This window comes from Ooceraea biroi, chromosome 4, assembly GCF_003672135.1.
Source record: "Ooceraea biroi isolate clonal line C1 chromosome 4, Obir_v5.4, whole genome shotgun sequence".
NCBI classification, from domain to species: Eukaryota; Metazoa; Arthropoda; class Insecta; order Hymenoptera; family Formicidae; genus Ooceraea; species Ooceraea biroi.
Window position 1 is genome coordinate 16222784 of NC_039509.1, and position 20026 is coordinate 16242809.

A 20026-nucleotide genomic window follows, 5' to 3' on the forward strand; every position below is an offset into this window, starting at 1 on the left:
ATAATGAGTTAGAGAATATTACTTTGTGTAAGCCGACACTTTTCTGAGAAAACAATCAACGATAAGGCGTTCTTGCGAGCTTTTCCGGTGGCGCTGGAAGTGGCTCACTACAGAGCGATATCGTTGCGCTGATAAAAGAAAGCGTTAAAAGATCCTTCTATTTATTTTGGCCGCTCGCTGTTAATCTGTTATCTTGTTCTGCCTAACGCAGCCATCAAGTCGTAATCTTGTCGCGTTGTTGAATAATGTCTTGCCAACCCTCCCTATGGGCGGACGTTGTTCATTAACGAACGTCACTCAAATCACTTTTTAATTTACGAAAAAATGTGAAAGATAGTTATTGCAGTAAAGAAATTACACAATTATTTAAATGAAAAATAATCATTCTGATCAATCAAGATGTCGCTTAATGACAAACGTTAATTTTGTAAAGTGTACATTTGTAAATCTTTTATACACGCACGTACATTTTTTTACGTACATTATTTACGTACATTCTTCTTTCTTCTTGCCAGATCGGCGTCTCTTATTGCGTCCAGTTATGAGATACAATTGAAAAGGTTAATGTCTTAATTCTTGGTCAGCATCACGGTCATACGTTGCTACTTGTGTAACTTACAAATAATGCGGTCGCAGTGGTTGCGGTTTTGCGATTGATCGTAGCGCCGATTTTTGCGGCGATGATTCCGAACATTTTGCCGTTTCGCGATGCGGATAGGTGAGCGATCGGTGAACTCACCCCCGTACACGCGGAGAGCACACCCAAGGAGTTAATCACCTATATTCTTGCGAACGCGGCAAACCGCATCTACCTTCTCGATTGCGCTTCAGCAGACCACAGTGCAATAAACAGTAGCATCATGTGGCTGCGATCCAGAATTTTTAGTGGGCCTGAATATCCAAGTAACGAATGCTCCAAAGAACAAGAATATGGAAAGTTCGAAAAAGTTACGCTAACATTTTGCGATGTTTGTGGCGCAAGTATGAAGATTGTTTGCAATTAATAATAATTACCAGTTATTTATACATGGAATAGTGTTTAAATCCGTGGGAATATGAAATAAGACGATTCAGTTACGCGACAGCGAGGATTGGCCGAGTATCTCAAATATGATCGAGGACATTTTTTGATTTATGCAACAATGGCTGACTGCAATACCGTTCACCTGAGCTAGCGTTCCAGTGTTTTAGCGAGAAGCATCGGCATCGTAGCCTCCGCAGGAAAGGAAAAGGGATCGAGAGAAGGAGGAGATGGAAAACGGTGGAGAGACGAGAAGGAACAAAATCACGAGGGTGGGGCGATCGGTGCATGATGCGGGAGAGTTTGACCCCTCCACCTGCTTCCCCAACGAGAAGCTCCGCCTCCAGAAAGCCGAGTGACGTCACACGGACACTTGTTACGCCTTGCCGTTGCTTGATGGGATGCTGCATCGCTGAGATTTTGCGGGGACCGAAAGAAACTGGTTGACATAACGATGTACCTATGTAGCGAGCAAATATCAGCACCCCAGCAAAAATCATCGTCAACCCTTTGACGAACTTTTCAATTAGCATGACAGTGGATATATCTATTTGATGCAAACATGCTTGGAAAGTCCTCTGCATTAGACAAATGTGTACGTGTAACTTGATTTCAATGATACAGCTGATGATTGGAAGCATAATGTTATAACGTGCATCACATACACATATACACACACATGTGCATGACTACCCAGCAAACATTTTGGTTGTGGGATGTTGCCAAATGAGAAACAAATGTCAGCGGAACTATAATGCCAAAGCCAGAGCCTACTGTGTCCTCAGTTGGTCTCCAGTGTGAACCAAATCTGACGAACATATTCCACAGTCAAATTGACGACAACATTAGAGCAGATCTGACAATAGAACGGTGAAAATGTTGCATATTGACGGAGGTGTGCTAACAGAATTGCAACAAAGTATGTTAACAAAGTATGTTTTCCATTTGCGACCTTCCGGCAAACATAATTTGTTGCCACATTTGCAATTGCAGAAAATGTTATAGGGGTATGAAGCAAGTGGCGAAATCTTTCTTATACTTTTATTATCAAGATTACATTAATTATTTAGAATAAAGTATTTGCGGATTTCCCCAAGTTACGTTATGGTGGACAAGTTTAATGGAAGATTTATTTGCAGCCTATCGCTGCGTCCCACCTCCACGTTACGTATTCTCACTTTGCAAAGAAAGGAGGGGAAGAATCGCCCAAAGGCCGGGCCATCGTGATATCACGGCTACGCGGGAGGCTGGGCAAATCGTCATGGGAAATTACGCGATAACGTCAGGAATTGTGCTAGTACTTCCCCTTGCATCAGCACGAAAGGTAAAGGCGACTGGAAGACCAGTCGCTGACCTAATCGATTTGCATTTGATGACAACGCACGACGTTGAACCGATATGTCGAAATCTACATTTCCACAAATCTACTTCAGTCAAACTTCCCGGATTAGTCTCGAAACTAGTTGCTCGAATACTTGAGCAAGATCGCACGCGAGATAGAAATCGCTAGTCACCGCTTAGGAAAACCGTGCAGTAGAACAGCCACGCTGACACACGGGGAATCCCGCGAGTTTATCCCGGCGCGTATCGCAATGCGTATCACGTCTGCTGGTGCACGGTCCGGCGAATTTGCACTTGAACGCAGGTGCGGCGCAAATCTCTCGCTGGCGAGAGGCAACGGTCATCGTCGTCCGGATGCCGGCCGGACGGGCGGCGGAGGTGCCGATGGAGAAGAACGTCGTCGTCGGTGAGGCGTGCACCGTTGGAGACTCCGCCGTGGAGATCGCGGTTCGAAAAGCCGCGCGACGACGCGACGTGGGGCGGACGGCTGGTGGAGCGCGTGGTGGGAGTACCGAAGTGTAGCCCGTTCCAGCCGCCGAGGGGCGTCAGTTCGGGGGCAGAAGTGGAGGCGGGGGTCCAGGATCGCGGGGTTTAGGCCGTCCCGGGCCGCTTACGCGCGGAACACGCGGCCCGCCGAGCCGCTCCGCGCGGCATTACGTCGCGCACCGTCGACTGCGACTGACGTCCGCGTGAGAGGACCGTCGACCAATCGCCCCACCGACAATCGCGATCATGACGTAGCCCGTTGCTGTAGAAGGAAATATCAGCAGGCATTATGTAGGAAAAGTGCGCTGTTTATCCAAGTGTAATGGCGTGACGTTATTCCGATTCGAGGAACTGACGGCTGGGCCATCCCGTAGCGACAACCTGTAGGAGTAGAAAGATTGTGACAGATGATTTAGGTGGTATCGCTGGCGGCAGTGTTCGTAGGGAAGAATCGCACGGTGACACGTTGATATCGTCGACTTGGAACATCGTTGATAGGTGTTGAGTGTACTACCGATGGACGGCGATGACGTCCTTTGAATTGCTCCGGACTTTCCGGTCACGCGTCGCGCAAGAAGTGCAACGGTACATCGCGAGATTCAACTGAGAACAGCTGCCGCGTCGATCATGGAGCAAGATCACCGGAACGCGATCCGGCAGTGTTGAGATTCCCCGTCTTTAGCTAGGACGATATCGCGGTTGATCATGAAGATCAGTGAGATGATCGAGAAAGAGGAACGACTTCAGATTGGTCACGAGCAACGCAAGGCTTATAGAAGTAACTAGTTGGAGTCATAACAAACGGCGGGGTTGCCTCCGTGAAACAAGTGAAAAATCACGACGTCCCGGCCGGAGGGTGCGTGCTTGGGCGACGAGGGGCGGCTACTGGCCGATGGGATGCATCTACCGGTGGGTTCCGTGGGCTGCGGGGAGAATTACGGCACCATTGGATCCCACGAAGGCGCCGGCCCGTGCGGTCCCTCCCTGGCGCCGCTGCAAGGTATAAACAGCAGGTACCACCAGGTAGACGACGCCGACACCGGGGGTGGAGGCGGCGAGATGAGCGAGAGTGCCGCCGTCGGCGAACTATGGTGGACCGAAAGGCTCGTCGGCGAGGCGCAGGCCGAACATCCTGGAGAACTGGTTCGAACAGGTTGGTATTCATCATGATTAATATCGAATATAATGTATTAATATATAACCAAAATATGCCAAGTAATAAGGAAGCAGAGAGAAAGAATGTAAGAAGGAAGATGTAAGATCTTATCTAATAAGCGCACGTCGTATTATTCTCTCTTATTAGAACAATGTCTTAAAAATGTGTGTCACTGTGTTGCAGGATCGCCGTACTTCTTGTGCAGCCAGCTACCGACGCACTGGCGATCTAACAAGACCCTTCCAGTGGCGTTTAAAGTGGTCGCTCTCGGCGAGGTTGGCGATGGGACTTTGGTGACGGTCCGCGCTGGTAATGACGAGAATTGTTGCGCCGAACTACGAAACTCCACCGCGTTGATGAAGAACCAAGTCGCCAAGTTCAATGACCTTAGGTTCGTCGGTAGAAGCGGCAGAGGTAAGTTTCTTTGAACCTAGTATACTTTATCCGATTTATCAGCCATTTCTCGGCACCGTATTTAAGAAAGAATATTTTACACTTCGAAAAGGACGTATCACATTTAAGGAAAAGCATCGAGGGTTTGTGGGAGATCGATGTTCCAATTATTCTCCCGGAAACAATTTACTATACCTTTGATCATATCGAAGTTCATACGACAAATCTGCAGCACCATGTATCAGAACGAGCAAAAGCGCGTGCCGCGATTTCCAGCCCTCTAAAATCACGGTTATTGTAATCAGCATCATCGGGCCACCCTCATTCACCCCCGTGCACCCCATCCGCGAGTTCCCGCTCTCCTGCCGCCCCCAGAGTCATTACTCGATGTCTGCCACAAGCCCCAACCGAGCATTCGAAACAACTGGCCGTTAATCAGAAATCATCCGACGGATATGGACGGATATAGACGGAGAGGATGACTTGCCAAAATCAACCAACGCTCTCTCGATCGATTCTCTTGACTTGTTTAATTTTCAACTCTAATTTTCCGTCAACTCCTGCGGCTGTTTCGCGCGCAAACCGATTAATAAAAATATTGAAGCGACACTAATTAAACATCGGGGGGATCCCAATAAATTTGAGGACGCAAAATGACGATGTTTTTTTTATTATTTTAAACATCCAAAGCGATAATAAAACACAGTAATCTCTGCAATCAATTGTTTTCGAGATATTGACAAAATTAGAACTGTTTAATAGGAAGTAATTAACAAAGTGGAAATTAATTCATTTTGTTTTTTTTCTTTAATAATATCGAAATCGTTCATATATACACGCGTACACTCATACAGCTTTACTTTATCTACACACAAACCAATTCTCATGTATTATATCTCATGGTCCTCTAATTGTCTCGAATTGGATCTGTAAAGTAATCTCTGTACATGTCTAATAAAGTTGTCTAGTAAAGTTCAGTTAAGATGTTCAGCGTCGTAGACCTCTAATTATCAGAAATTCCTTCGAATCGAGACAAGTTCGATGTTACCAGTGACCAAAAGCTCCATCGTCTTCTAACGGTTATCCCTTAAATAAATATATTAATATTAAACAATTTATTTAAGGTATACATGATTAACAAAAAGGCATATTTATGGTCAAAGCTTTTCTGCATTTCGTGTAGAAAAATAATCAAAGATTATTGTGACTCGTGTTGGCAAAACTATTTCGGTCCTATGCCACTTTCTTATCAAATGTTTACGTTCGATCTGTTTGCATTCTGGAAATATCGATTTTCCGGCCGATAATAATTATTCACGGATCAGCAGGCAGCTTTGTCAAAGCCTACAAATGCATTTTGCACCCCATGATCCGGAGGGCGCGTTTATGAATTAACGGGCCGGACTGCTCGTACACGGCGGGATGTTCGTCCCGTGGCGCGTCATCTATGTTTCATTTGATTCGATCATGAAGTGCAGGGTCAGCGATTTTCATCCTCCTGACGCACAGGTGCATCGGTCCCCGGAGTCAATTAGCGAAAGAGACACTTCCCTCGCCCAAAATCCTTCGATCCCTTTGTCCATTTTTTGGCTCGTTGTTACATGTTTTTTTTTATCTTTTTTGTCGTTTCAATCTCTCCCCGATAATCCATAATACTCAATTTCGGCGATTGACCAAACCGCCCTCGGTGTGTTGATACCAGCCACCACCATCGGGCGAGCCGGCCCTCTCCTATCATCGAGGTTTTGTTTCCGCGACTTATTAATTTGATTGAATTGCATCGCATCGGCCGGCAAACTGATTCAAGAAATTGCTGCGAGGATTTTAAAACGACGAGGCCACGAAAAATCGGCCACTACCTCCTCGATTAAAAAGAGCGGGATCGCGGCACGTATGAACGCGCGATGAGATTATTTTTCGGCGACTTCGGGAGTCGATGAGGACTGCGATATATCTCTGACGCGATTTTTCTCACCGCACAATTCTCTCCGGCCATTGTCCGCCAGCGCATATACCGGATTGGAATTGCTTTTACACGTGTCTTCCGCTGTCGCGCAAGAATTACGACTCCGATCACACCTCACGGTTTATTACCTCTAATCAGCCGACTATTAAAGTCAGTTTACGCTAAAAAGGAAATAATGCGGAATAACCGCAACTCGGTCAACGATCATTTTTCTTCCGATTAAAGCGTCTTAATGGTAGACGAGGACATCGGGACATCGGCGGACAGTCGTTTCGAAAACTGCAGCGGTGCGAGAGCAGTCACGTCGCGTTCACAGGATCATATGATCCCGCCAATTATCACTTCCCGTATATTCACCAGCGGATCCCAAAAACGCACCGTAGGCGGAAAGAAACGGGATGTAGTAGCGTCGAATGAAAGAGGGCCGGAGGCTGGAACAGCGACGACCGTTCCATCATCATCGGGGCCGGGGTCGAAAGCGGCCCGTGCCTATAATTAGTAATATACCGCAGTCTATATCGACACGGCTGAAATTACCACCGATAGTAATTATTTGACAATTGCAGAGACATCCTGTTGGGAGACTCGGGGACCTCCACTCCGTCCCTACCACCGACGCGCGTCCGCCCGTTCCCCCGCGCTCGCCGGCTCACTCCCTTAACCTTTCTACCCCGTACGTTGCTCGCTTAGCTCTACGCGACCTCGTCCCCTCCGCTCGTTGCCACGAGTATTAACGGACGGTTTCGAGTGGTTTCGGGTGGTTGTGTGTGGGCGGTTTGGACTGGCGCGCTCATCTCGTCGTCGGTGTGTTGCCAACGCACCGATACACACGCGCGCGCGCCAAAAGAGAGAGAGATATACGCGCGCGAGCGCGCGGGGAGATCGTGAGTAGTCGAGCTGTGATGCTGCACGTTATATAGGTGCCACATACGCGTGGCCCGGTTTTGTCTGTCCGTCCGTCCTTCCGTTCGTCCGTCCGTTCGCCCGTCCGTCCGTTCGTCCGTTCGCCCGTCCGTCCGTCCGTCCGTCCGTCGTTCGCGAATGCACAGGCCGGGTCCTGTCTCTGCAGATGACCGTTCCCATCATCGAGTATTAACCGCAGGTCTGGGCGCCGGAGAGGGGAGTCGGCTGTGCGGCATTATTAGCCCCAAATGTGCGATGGACTCAACCGAAGGGGGGAAGGGGTCCAGCGCAGCGCGCGACCCTTTCTCCGATCGGTTCCGCCACTTCCCTCTTCACGGTTTCCGACTTTGGCTCTCCGGATTTTCCGCGATCTTTATCGATCTCTTAACTCTTGAGAGTTAATCTCAGAAATGATTCGCCATTCTGGAAAACCGAGTCTAATTTCGTTGATTCGTCTCTTGCGAAAATTCAAAGTCCTTTAGTAGAATCTCACTGCGTGAAATGATGTAGATGCCTGTCCTCGCGAGGAATCGCATCGAAGGGATCCGATTCTCGATACAAAAACACGATGTTCCGATGCACTGTGCGCGCGACAGATGAACGATGACGATGGCAATGACGGCTGCGAGAGGTATCCTGGGATCGGGCGGAGAGGGTGCAACAGGGGGAGGACGGGGGTGGTGGCTCTATCGCGGAAGAGCGGAGAGGGCTACGATATAACTGGGATATAACGCCGTGTAGCTCTGCAGTCAGTTGCAGCTCCCGGGGGGGTGGCGCGGGGTTGGCGGTGTTTGATGCCGGTTATCATGTTGACAGACACAGCGAGGTGGAACTGGGTGCACCAAGGGGAGACAATTACAAATCGTTGACATTTACGCCAACACAAACGATTGCATGTCCGCGGCGCGTTAGGTATCGTCTCTTTTGGGCGTAAACAGCAGTCTTGGTCGTGTTTCGTTTTCGTCATATCGGACAAGTTGACACCGAGTGTTCCGAGAGAACGAGACCCCGCGAAATGGATGTCATCGTACGAATTGTCCACGTCAAGTTATCGCCTGGTACGTCGGCTTGGCTGACGGCGGACCGCGCCGCTCGGTTAAAAACGTATCGGACTCGTCCGTTTCTAATCCCGGGGAACGTAAATAACGCGAGGCCAAGTCCGGTGTGTAAATTTTTCGCCGCGTGATAGAAACCAACTGTCCGGCAGGGACAATTGGTCGGAAGGGACAACCGGCCGCCTCGCCTACCAAACGGAAGAGCTGCGAAAGAGCGGCGAATTACCGAATGCATATTAGCGCGCGATGGGCCGTTTAAGAGCGCGTAGTCAATCTCTCCGACGGACGTTTATGGAGAGGGAATTAATATACCGAACCTTCAACTTCCAGACCTTCCCCGATGATATATGTACACGACTGCTCCACCCCCGAGCATCCACTTCTCTTCTATTACCTTTTAACGTGCTTAAGAATACCGGGAGAATCCGTTAAGATCTAATAGACACGGCCGTAATTGCAACGCTGCAAATTGTAAATTGTGTCGAACTCTATTCGTTTCTGAAAAGGCGTAGATATGTTGATCGGAAACATTGTTATTTGTTGAAATAAATAAATAGATATTAAGCAGACAGAGAAAGAGAGAGAAATAAATGAAAAAATCACTTGGATCTCTACGTGAAAATTAGCAAACGAAATTTTTTAAAGCATCTCTATTTCTGCAAGAATAATTTATGATACCGTTTACTTTGTGTTGCAGGAAAGAGCTTCAGCATCACCATTACCGTGTCGACGACGCCACCCCAAGTGGCGACCTACACGAGGGCGATTAAGGTGACCGTCGACGGACCGCGGGAGCCGCGATCGAAAACGAGTAAGTGGATCATGCGACACTTTATGCGACGCTTCGATCGCGAAATCTGTCCGGCGCGGTTCTGCCCGCGCGGCCCCGGGGATTCCCTGAAAATGTACCGATAATTCAACGAAAGTCCCTGTACGCGGTAATGGGGAGTCATTACCGAGCAGATGGTGCGCGATGATGCAGTGGTCGACGTGCGTATCGCGCTTGGTGCGTGTTTCGGGTCGGGCCATTCGCGCACCTACGCACACGCACGCACTCACGCACGCGGGAGACAATGCTTTTACAAGCGTGCGCTCGTGCGCGCCGGATACGCTAACTCACTTACCCTAATTCACCGCGAAAACCCCCGAAAAATTGCTAAAACATTCTGTTGGCGAACTCATTATCGGTCGGCCGAAATTGATAGAATCACGCGAAACTCAGTAACGTAAAAGTTGATCGCACACTAGGGAGAGAAAGGGGAGGAGCGCGCCCCCAAACCACCAGTTTTGTAACTGCGAGTTCCGTTTCCCTTCTCCCCCGCATCAAAAGGAGATTTCGCAGCATTTGTGCGCATCCGACGATTCGAGCAACACCTATTTTCGGATGCATCCGCGGCAAACGAAAAAAAAAAGCGATCGTTATTTCGATATCAGATTAATAGCCGTTGCGGAGTTAACCGCGAAAACGGCAGTTTTTTGCGGGCGTTTCGCATTTGTTGTATAAAGTATTGATGGGAGCAGGGCGCCGCGTATACACTCGTTTCGCTATTTTTTTCGAAATGGTCGGGCGTGATTGATTTTACTGATGTTTTTACTGCTTGACTCGGCCCGGGCAGGACCAGGTGCAAAAACGCGTGAACCTCGTCAATTTTCCAGCTGACATAAAGTGCACTTAACGGTGGAGTTAAAGTTTCAAGTCGCGGCCCGAACGACCCTTATCCCTGACCGACCAACAGTTTTTATGCCTCCCCCACTCATTAACACGTTTGATTCTGACTTGATCAACTTTGCTCTGCTACGCCGATCTTAGCAGTCGCGAAAAAGAACATCAATCATGATTATCCTCGCTGTTACAGAAACAGTTGATTATTAAAACTCTTGACCATTGATCACAGTGCAACAATCAGTCTCTTTGTAGTTCCGCCAAGAATCAAAATATTTCTTACATCCGTAGATAATTTTGAAACGGACTGACACAGTAAAATACTAAATACCTCGTGGAGATGTCGTGTTGCATAATTTTCACGCACTTTCAACGTCTTCATGGCTGTTGGTGACGGTGGTCCACCGGTGGTAGTTCAGGCGGCCTGGAAGGTCCGTTTAAGTCATTTAAGCCAATCGGTTCAGACCGGACGTCGCGTCGCCGACCTACTGGCCCTTTCCGCAACGAAAGGGACGAACGCGCGTGTCGCGTGGCGCACGGACCGCCGCGGAATAGAACACGCATGACGACATATTGCATACACGGGTTTGGCACTGCCAATGGCGTGCCCCATCGGCTGGCACGCATCAGGGAGACAATCTATGCAGCAACCGGCGTACGAGCGCCAACAAACAAGCAAAACAACAACGGTGCTTTCATTGTGCCGCCAACAATGCGCCACGCTCGGTGCCCCGAAGACACCTGCCGGCTCTCATTATTGCCTGCATAATCGCGAGCTTTTTGTTATCGAAAATTATCCCTCCGCGATAGGGCCTCGTGCGCCATGGACGACGTGGCCGGTAATCGGGCAATTTCCGTAATTCGCCGCCTCGTTTCGCAGTACCGGCGCGAAAGAGTTAGAACAGTGGGTTTTCTCCTCTCATCTTCGAGAAAAAAGTACCAGCGGAGATCCGCCAGAAGATGCTTTCGTATTCGGATCACCGAGATGCTAGAAATAAGTAACGCTAGAAATAAGATTCTGATACTCAACGGTGGTTCTGACGACAACGTACAACGTACGTCGTTCAGACGAGATTAGAAGGTGGAAGTGATAATGTTGACTTTCCGTTAGATGGATCAATGGCGGCGTAGTAGTGCCTGAGTAATTTGTCAGTTGCCAATAACCGAAACGGCAGCGTAACGCAGGGCGAATCGAGGGCTGCACGGATAAATCGAGAAAGAGAGAGGCGCCCGCGAAACAAAGTGGCCGCCGCCCGTCACCGTGGCCCAAAATCATCGGAATGCAAGCGAGCAGAACGATATCGATAGATGGGTGCTGTCAGTCAAAGGTCGAAATTGAATTTGCTCTGGTACCGTAATTGCCCCCGTATTTGGAATGTCGTCTATTAGCGGCATGTCACGGACTCGCCAAATGATTTCCTGTTTTAATACGAACGGCGACGCGCCACCTGCTACATCGCCGGCGATTATCCGTCCTGCCCCCGCGTTTTCGCTCATTGATAAACGACGATATGCATTCCTTTTTGAGAAACCGCGCGGGGGACCGGATAAGGGAGAGACGCGAGAGGCGCCAACCCGTCGGTATCAGTAGCCGAGATGACGACTGGTCGGTTTCCCGCCGGCGGGTCGATCGATGTTTCGTTTTACCTCTCTGGAAAATCGTACGTCCGCACAATCGACATTCTCTTAAATGCAGTTTTCGAGAAAACCGATAGCGACGAAAGGAAGAACCGTACGAAGCAATTTCGACGGTCCGGTGGTCGACAATCAAAATGTTAAAATTGAACCGGGCTACTTCGCGATTGGATTCCCTCGTTCCCTCTTGATCCTGATACCGGTCAGAGGAAGGCTCTATCGGCGACCGAAAAGTCCGATTAAAGACCACCTCCTGATAAAGCGGCGTCGAGGAGTGGCGGATCTCGCGAGGTTTCCGCTCACGAATGGAAACGCTCTCGTGGACGCGCGCTAGCCGGGAAAATTACTTGCAGAACGCGTCCGAAATCGCGGAAGCGGATACCGCGAAGTGCAGTTAACCCTGAGAAATAGAACAAAAATATCACCAGAGGAGAATAAAATCTGTAAAACGCTTCGCGCTAGTCTGACCACTGGCGTCAAGGAGGACGTAAGACGGGCGGAGGGAGGGGCCCCTCCGTTATTAGAGAGGAGGAAAAAGCCGCGCTATTTCCGTCCTCCCGGGGCCACCACACTTTGATTAGATAAGCCCACCACTCGTGCCGTGGAGATTGGAATTATTGTTCTCTCCGTCCTACCTACTCGTTCTTGCTCACTCCGCTTATCCGAGCTCCAGAGGGGCAATTGATGAAGGTGTTGTATCACCGTCGTTCTCGTTTGTTCTAATTAAATGTTTTTCGTATTCTAATTCGGCGAGATGACGGTTACGATCGCGTCGTCCGCTGCATGAACCGAAATTTCTTACGAAAAGGATTCGTAGTTGTCGTGCAACGCGCTGTAAGAGTCCATCGTCATCATGCGTTCATCTGTCTCTTTCGAGTTTCTTGAAGCACTCTCTTCTTACGAGAGAGACCTGCACTGATGAATCTCGCGATGTCTACCGGTTGACCTTTCACGAAAGCCCGAACCGAGCGGAGAGTACATCGGCAGGCTCATCGCTGCGTAACGCTCCGTACGTTTGGGGCATTATCGGCGTCCGGTACGTGAGAAGTCGTGGGATCTTTATGGGGCTCCATACACGGGCCCCTCACTTGTAATACGTCCTGGCGCGGGCCGATCGTGGTAGTCGGTAGCAAGGAATAATCTTGTAGGCATCGGTCAGAGCACTGGAGCTGACCATCTGGGCTCGCCGACAATTTCGTGCAGTTTGCGGTCGAACTTTATTTGTCGTTCGCCCTCGTGGCCGGAGGTGTCTCCCTCCTCTCCTTTATCTCACTCTCCCGTCTTCTCTCCTCACCGTCGCCCCATGTTTTTCTCTCTCTCTTTCTCTCTTCCCCTTCTACTCCCAGGGAATAACAATTTGCGCCTAGGCTCCCATTCTTGGCCTCTCCTCGATGCTGAAACCGTTGGAAGAGAGAAAGACGGAAGGACCGAGAGAAGCACGGGGGAACGCGCTACTTCTCTTGCCTACCAATGATGGATGAACATGGAGTATTTCATCGTTCCGAAAATGCCAGTATGTAAATACGGCAAATCCGGAATCGCGATAATCAACTCTGTCGACACGTCGAAAGACACGACACGTGTGTTGTATTTTATTCTTGCCTGGGATTCTTGACAAAGTAATCACGCGCTTGACATTTTTGATTTACTTGTTATGTATAAGATGTGTTTTCTATTACAAATGATCTGCATCTCCGACAATTATGTAAGCGTTCGGGACGTATCCTCGTACACATGCGGAGTCATGTGCATCGTATAACGATATGTATCGGGATCCACCGTAATAGGGACTGGGAGTACTCACGTTATGTACACGCCGCGATACTTGGCTCGAGATTCTGTCCATCCACGAGGGTCCCGGATATGCGAGGAATGCTATTGAAGTCTGTCAAGGGAAGAGAGATCGAGTTTCTTCATTACCCTGCTCTATTGGTCTAATGACGTAGACGCGCGCTGGTCAATCTACCCAATTTAGGGATTCCACGTGTCCGAATCACGTCAAAGCACGAGTAACATAAAAATTTAGAAGCCGTTCAAGTAACATGCGAGATCTACAAGAATAAAAGTCTTAGAAAGCGAACTTTCTCCTAAACTTTTGTCTACGAAGCGATTTCAATCGAGAAAAAATAGATAATAATCTCTCGATCTCAATCTCAATTCAAGCTCACGTTGTCAACCGCGAATATTCATAACAAAGTTAAATGATTCAGAGTTAAGTAGTGCAAAATGCACATGCAGATAATTATTTTTCAGGACAGCAACATCAGCAGTTCCGCGCCCTCGGCCTGGGACAGAGACCTTTTCTCGACGCGCCGTCCTCGTTCAGATCCCACCTGCGGGAACTCGAATCCTTCGGGAGGAATAAGCATCACCATCATCACAGCAGCAGTCACTTACACGACCAGCAGACCGGCAACAACGTCACCACGAATTCGGTTAGCGGTGCCTGCACCAACCCCAACAACACCGACCCGACCGCATCGCCGGCTTCCAGTACACACCTCGGGGCTACCGGCGGCTCCTCCGCTCATCAGGATTGCTACAAGCGTAGTCCTCAACACGGCGGTGAGTTTTGATCCTCCGTGCTGTTACTTACTTTTTTTTACCGCTTCTTAGCAGATTAATCAGTTTGATTGGTAGATACATGTAGCATTTCCATTAGCATTTATTTGTCAGTATTCAATAAAGCTTTGAAAAGAATCATTTAACTGTTACAAAGAAAGAAAACTTGTTTGAAATTGATTGATTCAAGATTTTTGCAAAGAATAGTCCGTCCGTTTCCGAGGTAGTTGACGCTTGTTTGTATCACAGCGGAGATTTACGCGATGTTCGCCTAAGCGTTAAGTAGAAACAACATCTTTCGCTCTATTTGCTCCTTTGATTCGTGATGGATATTCGTGATGCCGGCTATCATCATCTCGCGCTCTCCTCGCGCAGCATCCTCGTGCCTCGTGGAGAGCGACTCGAAACTACACACTTACCCCACCCAACCCTTCGTCACGAGAGGGTGAAGAAGGACAGAAATCGTAGAGGGGGATCCCGATGAGATGGACAGAGAAGAAACCTCTGCCGTTTCGCGAGGTAATAGTTTCATACCTCGTTCCGGCTCTGCACCCTCTAATTCAACGTAATAACGACATTCAACCTGCCGTTTCCATCTCCCCCCCCCCCTCTCTCTCTCTCTCTCTGTCTCTCTCGATGCACCGTTGCGTCGCTGTAGCACGAGGAAAAAGTGTCCTTCTCTCCTCCTCTTGAGGAGGAACCTCGTCATCGGTCGCGAATAAGCACTACCGAGTCCTACGTACAGATTTTCCTCCGGGAAAATTTCCTTTTTGCTCCGCGGAGATTCTCCGCCTCCTCATAACTTTCTTAAGAACTCCGCAGCGGCGTTAAATCGCCGAACTATGATAAAAATTCGTCGAGTCGACGAGGGTAAAAACACGAGCATTCTCTGCGCGTAACAGCGCGATACGCGCGCGAAACCTGCGACCGTCGGATAGCTTCGATATCTCGAACTATCGGGATAATTTAGGATGCAAAAAGGCGGGAAGGTCGAGGCAAGGCACTTTATTTCTGCGCGGCTCGTCTCGCATCAGCGGTCTCGACCTGATCAAAGTTAAGTAGACGCTCCCCTGGATGGCGAGACCTCTTTGAAGCTACGTTGCGGTTTCTCTTTGCCCTAATCTCCTCCTCCGCCGACATGGCTTTCTCGCCTCCCCTCGATCCTGCGATCGGGTCCTCCGTTACGTCCCGAGGACCGAGACTTCTCGTCACCCGAGACACTTTCCTGTATCGACCATCGTAATTAGCTCGTTTATCCGCGCAAACCTCACCATTCGCGCGCCCGAAAGAACGCGAGCCGACTCGTTAGCCGCTGTCTGAAAGAGCTGCCGTCAGAGTGAAACGTGTCGGGGGTGGACAAGCCGACGATGGATTTCACTCTTTTATTATCCTTGCATGAATGAATGCAATCTCGCCGGATATTCCATTTACCGGCGCTCGTTCCTTCGACACTTCTTTCCACTTTCATGTCTCTAATGAGCAGTTCCGAATTTTGAACCGCGCCGGACTCTCGAGCGTGGTGCAAATTGACCGAGCGCGTCGGTGGATGCAATTTTCGTCTTCCCTTCAGGCAGAGGAGGAAAAAAGGAGCGAGAGAGAGAGAGAGAGAGAGAGAGACGTCCGTTTCGTCCTTAGCAGATCCTCCATCTACGGATAACTCTGTTCACCCGATTCGGATCTCTTCGCCGACGGCATGCCCGACAAGCTCGTGCACTCACGCACGACTCACGTGCACGTCTGCGTAATACCAGGGATCGATCGGTCGCTTCTCGATCGATCCGGAGCTGGATCCATGTTGTTTTTGCCCTTCGCTCGCGCGACTCCTCCTTTTATCTTCTGTTCGCTTCGCTTGCGACGTTACTGAATCGAACCTATTCGCCTCCTTCTTCTTCTCGCCTTCTTCCTCCGGTGATTGCTTTCTAAATCTCACGTACGTGCCGGAAAGTTGTATAAGAAAAAGCGAAATTGTTAAAAAATTTTGTAATGGCACGAGTAAAAATGCGAGGGAAAGTGAAAATACTTTACGCTTCAATGAGCCTTGAATAAGAATAAAAAGGCAAGAATAAGAATGTAAAATACAGCGAGTTTTCTGCTTCTGGATCTCTCTCGAGTATCGCGCGATCCTGCGATTACTTTGTATCACTGCAGAAATTTTCTCGTTCACTCGTTGTCGTCAGGCCGAAGGAATAAATGCCATGTGGCCGGCCGGCTGGTCGTTCGGTAGGTTCGGTCGGGAGTTCCTTAGATAAAGAAAAAATGGAAGCGAACATTATTGCTGTCTCTTATAATATAACCGTGTCCGTTTCTCGTCTTCCTTGCCCAGTCGAGTCTCATTTCGAGTCGTGATCGGGGTAATGAGGCCCCGCGCGCAGTGGTAGCGGACCGAGTAGGTACCCGAAGAGGTGATGTGAGAGGAACGAACGACGAGAGAGGAGAGAAGAGGAAGAGGAGAGGAACGGATCTCAGATGGTATCAACGTGAAAGGAACGGAGAACAGTGCCTGGCTGGGTACAACACCAGCAAAAGGAGGTACGCGGGGGCGGGAGGGCAACGAGCAAAACGAACGGAGAAGCCACGATGTAGCCATGGCCTGGTAGGGGTAAGGACGCTGATTATGGGGTGTCAAACAATCATGCTGATTGTATATTCTGTGCTGACTCCTGCTGTCTGCCTCCACGTCTACTCGTACAGGCTGCAAGTACCAGCGGTGGACTCTCGTTTCCCGTCTTCGCGTCTTCCTTCGTCGTCCTCGTTGTCCTCATCGTCGTCGCATGTCGTTCTCCTCCTCTCGTCTCTCTGGCGACAACTACCCGGAGAGCGAGAGAGAGAGAGAGAGAGAGAGAGAAATCGTCCCGTGCCTTCTGACAGATTCTCCGTCGGAGGAGGACGAGAACTGTGTTTCTAAAAGCGCATCATGGCGGTTTGCGAGAAGAAAGTTATTTATCCGACTATACGACAAACGAACAAGTCGAGTAAAATTAGAAAGATTCGCTGGAGATAAGAATAAGATGCAATGAAAAGTTCTCTTCAATTGGCCTTTCGTTTCGTCGCGAATCTGAAGAATTGAAAAATGACAGGAAAATGAGGCGGCGCGAAGATGACCGGCAGGAAAACATCAACGACTCTCGCCGATGAGAGAGATAATCTTGTCGCGATCGCGACTGTGCTCGTCGGCGTAATTTTTCGTCGCGCAAACGACTGGCAATTTTTATAATACATGCGGCCGATTACCGGGTGGTTAAAGTTAAGAAGCGTGTAATTCGCGTTGCGAGCTTCGTCCCCGGAGGTGCGCGCGAAGAATCCAGGAGCAGCTTGTCGCGAGTTAGCAAGAAGGGAGTCATCTCTCTCACGTCCCCCTTCGCCGGCGTATTACTCACGTATTACTCGTCGGCGAGAAAGGGACAAAGAGGCCGCGGCTGCACCGGCTCTTTACCTATTTACCGGGATGCTCGTATACTTTACCTAGAGGGTATCCAAAAAGACAACGAGCCCCATGCGGGGTGCAACAGCGTTGCACTGCTGCTGGGACCGGCAGCTCGGCAAAGGGGGCCCCATGACGGGAGCACCGGGAGAGAAGGCCCCCGATCTCGCGATTCCCACGTGCCTCCACAGCTACCAAGAATGCGGCTACCTTTCTGGCTGTTCCGTGAATTTTTTTCCACCTACTGATTGTCCTGCCGTGGATCTCGGTACCCACCTTCTCCGGCCTCCGTGCATTTTACCCGTCGGTACTTAGAATGCTGCCGACACGACTTAATGGGAGCCTAGTGCGTGCTTGTACGAGATTATTACGCCTCCTTGCTGCTACTTGCTGCAGCTGGCACTCTTACTTAAACGTTATCTCGATGTTCTTGAGAACGGCACGATCCTATCCGTGTACGCATCATGTCCATTTCCAATATCTCATTTTAACCGACATCCGACTGCCGTAAGTCCACTGGACGCAATCCGTGAGTCCATCTCGTCGTTTTCAAGCTATCGAGAGTTCAAGAATATGAAAAGATAATATATTTTATCTTTTGTCATCTTGTATCGCATTGAGTTGCGTTGCTGCAAAGCGCACTTGTAAATTTTCTTGCATCCTTGAAAGTAGCTGATTGTGCAAAATTGACTCCATAGCACATTGGGAGGCAGAAGTTCACGTCCAGTTGTTGGGAAAGTTCCCGAATTCGGAGTCTAACAGCTCCGCGAGAAACAGGCGGATAAGGGTTGCTTTTCTTAAACAGGGGAGGGGGTAGAAAGTTGCGAGGCAATTAGGAAAGTGTCACACACACTCCTATCGCGACTCACCCTCGCAACGCGGACCCCTATCATGCTCTATCACGAGGTTATTAACGTACACGCTAAATCCGTCTATGGGATGTGAAAGGATCTATGACACGTTAAGAAGCAATATATGCATCCGGCACGTTAGCACAGTTATTTCTCTTATATTCTCTTCAAGATGTTTTCAAAATATTTTATACACACCTTTCACGCCAAGTCGAATGACGATTCGCCATCCATTTGCGAGAAAAACTCGTGCGGAAAAAATGAGTCATCGTTGCAATTCGAAAAGGCGGGAACACGAGAACAAACTTTTCTTCTTCGCAATTTGTATTATATTTCTCGCAGGAAAGCAAAGTTCGAAGCGTGGCCAACGAGCCTTCGATGCCTGCTAAAATGACAAACGCGACCGCAGAACTTAATTAAACTCGTAAATCCGTCGGCACCATCGTAGACTTCCACGACTATTGTTGCACGTCTTCCAGTACTTATTTACCTCGGAGTACACGCTATAAACGGCGTTCCGGCCAATCAGAAATGTCGAATGCATCGTGCATGCCTGCGCATGTCGCGTCCATGACGAATTCCACGTCACATTGAAAAAGTTTATGCTGAAAGGTCTGCATAATGATCTGATGATTATAAATGAACTGCGCAATTGCACGAAACACAAGGTTCCTTTCATCCAAGCGTTTCTCGAGCGAGCTGCGACTGCCTTTTCTTCCGGCGAGATCTTCAGCATTAAATCTCTCTTTCTCTTTCTCTGCAAATAACAAAATCACGAATTGAAATTTTATTAAAGCGAAATTAACGGGGACCGATCGGAGACCTCGTTATCCACTTGCGCATGCAAGAGAATCGATTCGCGAAGTCTGACGCGGAGCCTTTTTTAAAATTCCAAGTTGCACACCGGTGATTCCGGAGGTTCTCGAATCTACCGAGAAATCCTGCCTTTCGCAAAGTGGAATTTCAGAAATCGCCCTCCCCTGCGGCGGTGCCCAGTGGAACTTTATCGCCTGGCGGTTTATCGCGTATCCTGGTGGTACAACATCCTTCGTATCCGTCCAATCAGGCGCGCACTTGGCGGACGGCTTAAGGAAACCCGTGGCGACCGCTTAGCCCAGACCGCGATAATAAACAGGGCAGCCGTGCCGTTCCGTTTCCACGTATTCTTCGTGTTACACGACCAGGGGACCAGGCTAAAGACTTGGCCGCAGATAGGCGGAAGCGCAGGCGACTCCTTTCCTCGCCTCCTTACGTCGGATCCTCGTATCTCTCGACGGCGATAAAGTCAACGAGCGTGTCCGACTAGAGACGGCAGCTAATTAGTTCTACCAGTGGGCCATATTCATCCTCGATTCACACCGATTTGTGGCACGGCTCGTTCTTGCCCACCTGCGGCGAAAGGTCGACCGACTGTAGCGAGCTGGTGGTCCGTTCATTCTTGATCGGGGCAACTATCTTTTTGGTCGCGCAATTTTAATACGAGTAACGTGAGATTCTTTGATTTCAGGCTTCCGTCATGATTATAAGTTTTCAGTCAATTAGTATCAATGTTTTATATACTATTCATTTCTAA

At 49.1% G+C, this 20026-nt stretch overlaps 1 protein-coding gene across 1 annotated transcript in view; it reads left to right on the forward strand.

The window, feature by feature from the left end:
* Positions 1-2988: 2988 nt before the first annotated feature.
* LOC105284945 (protein lozenge) overlaps positions 2989-20026 on the forward strand; it is a 29518-nt gene continuing 12480 nt past the window's right edge. The window contains exons 1-4 of the mRNA XM_011348833.3: positions 2989-4001; positions 4188-4418; positions 9019-9132; positions 13873-14184. Of these exons, the coding sequence (XP_011347135.1) occupies positions 3746-4001; positions 4188-4418; positions 9019-9132; positions 13873-14184 (913 nt within the window). The 5' untranslated portion in view covers positions 2989-3745. The remainder of the gene's footprint in view (positions 4002-4187; positions 4419-9018; positions 9133-13872; positions 14185-20026) is intronic.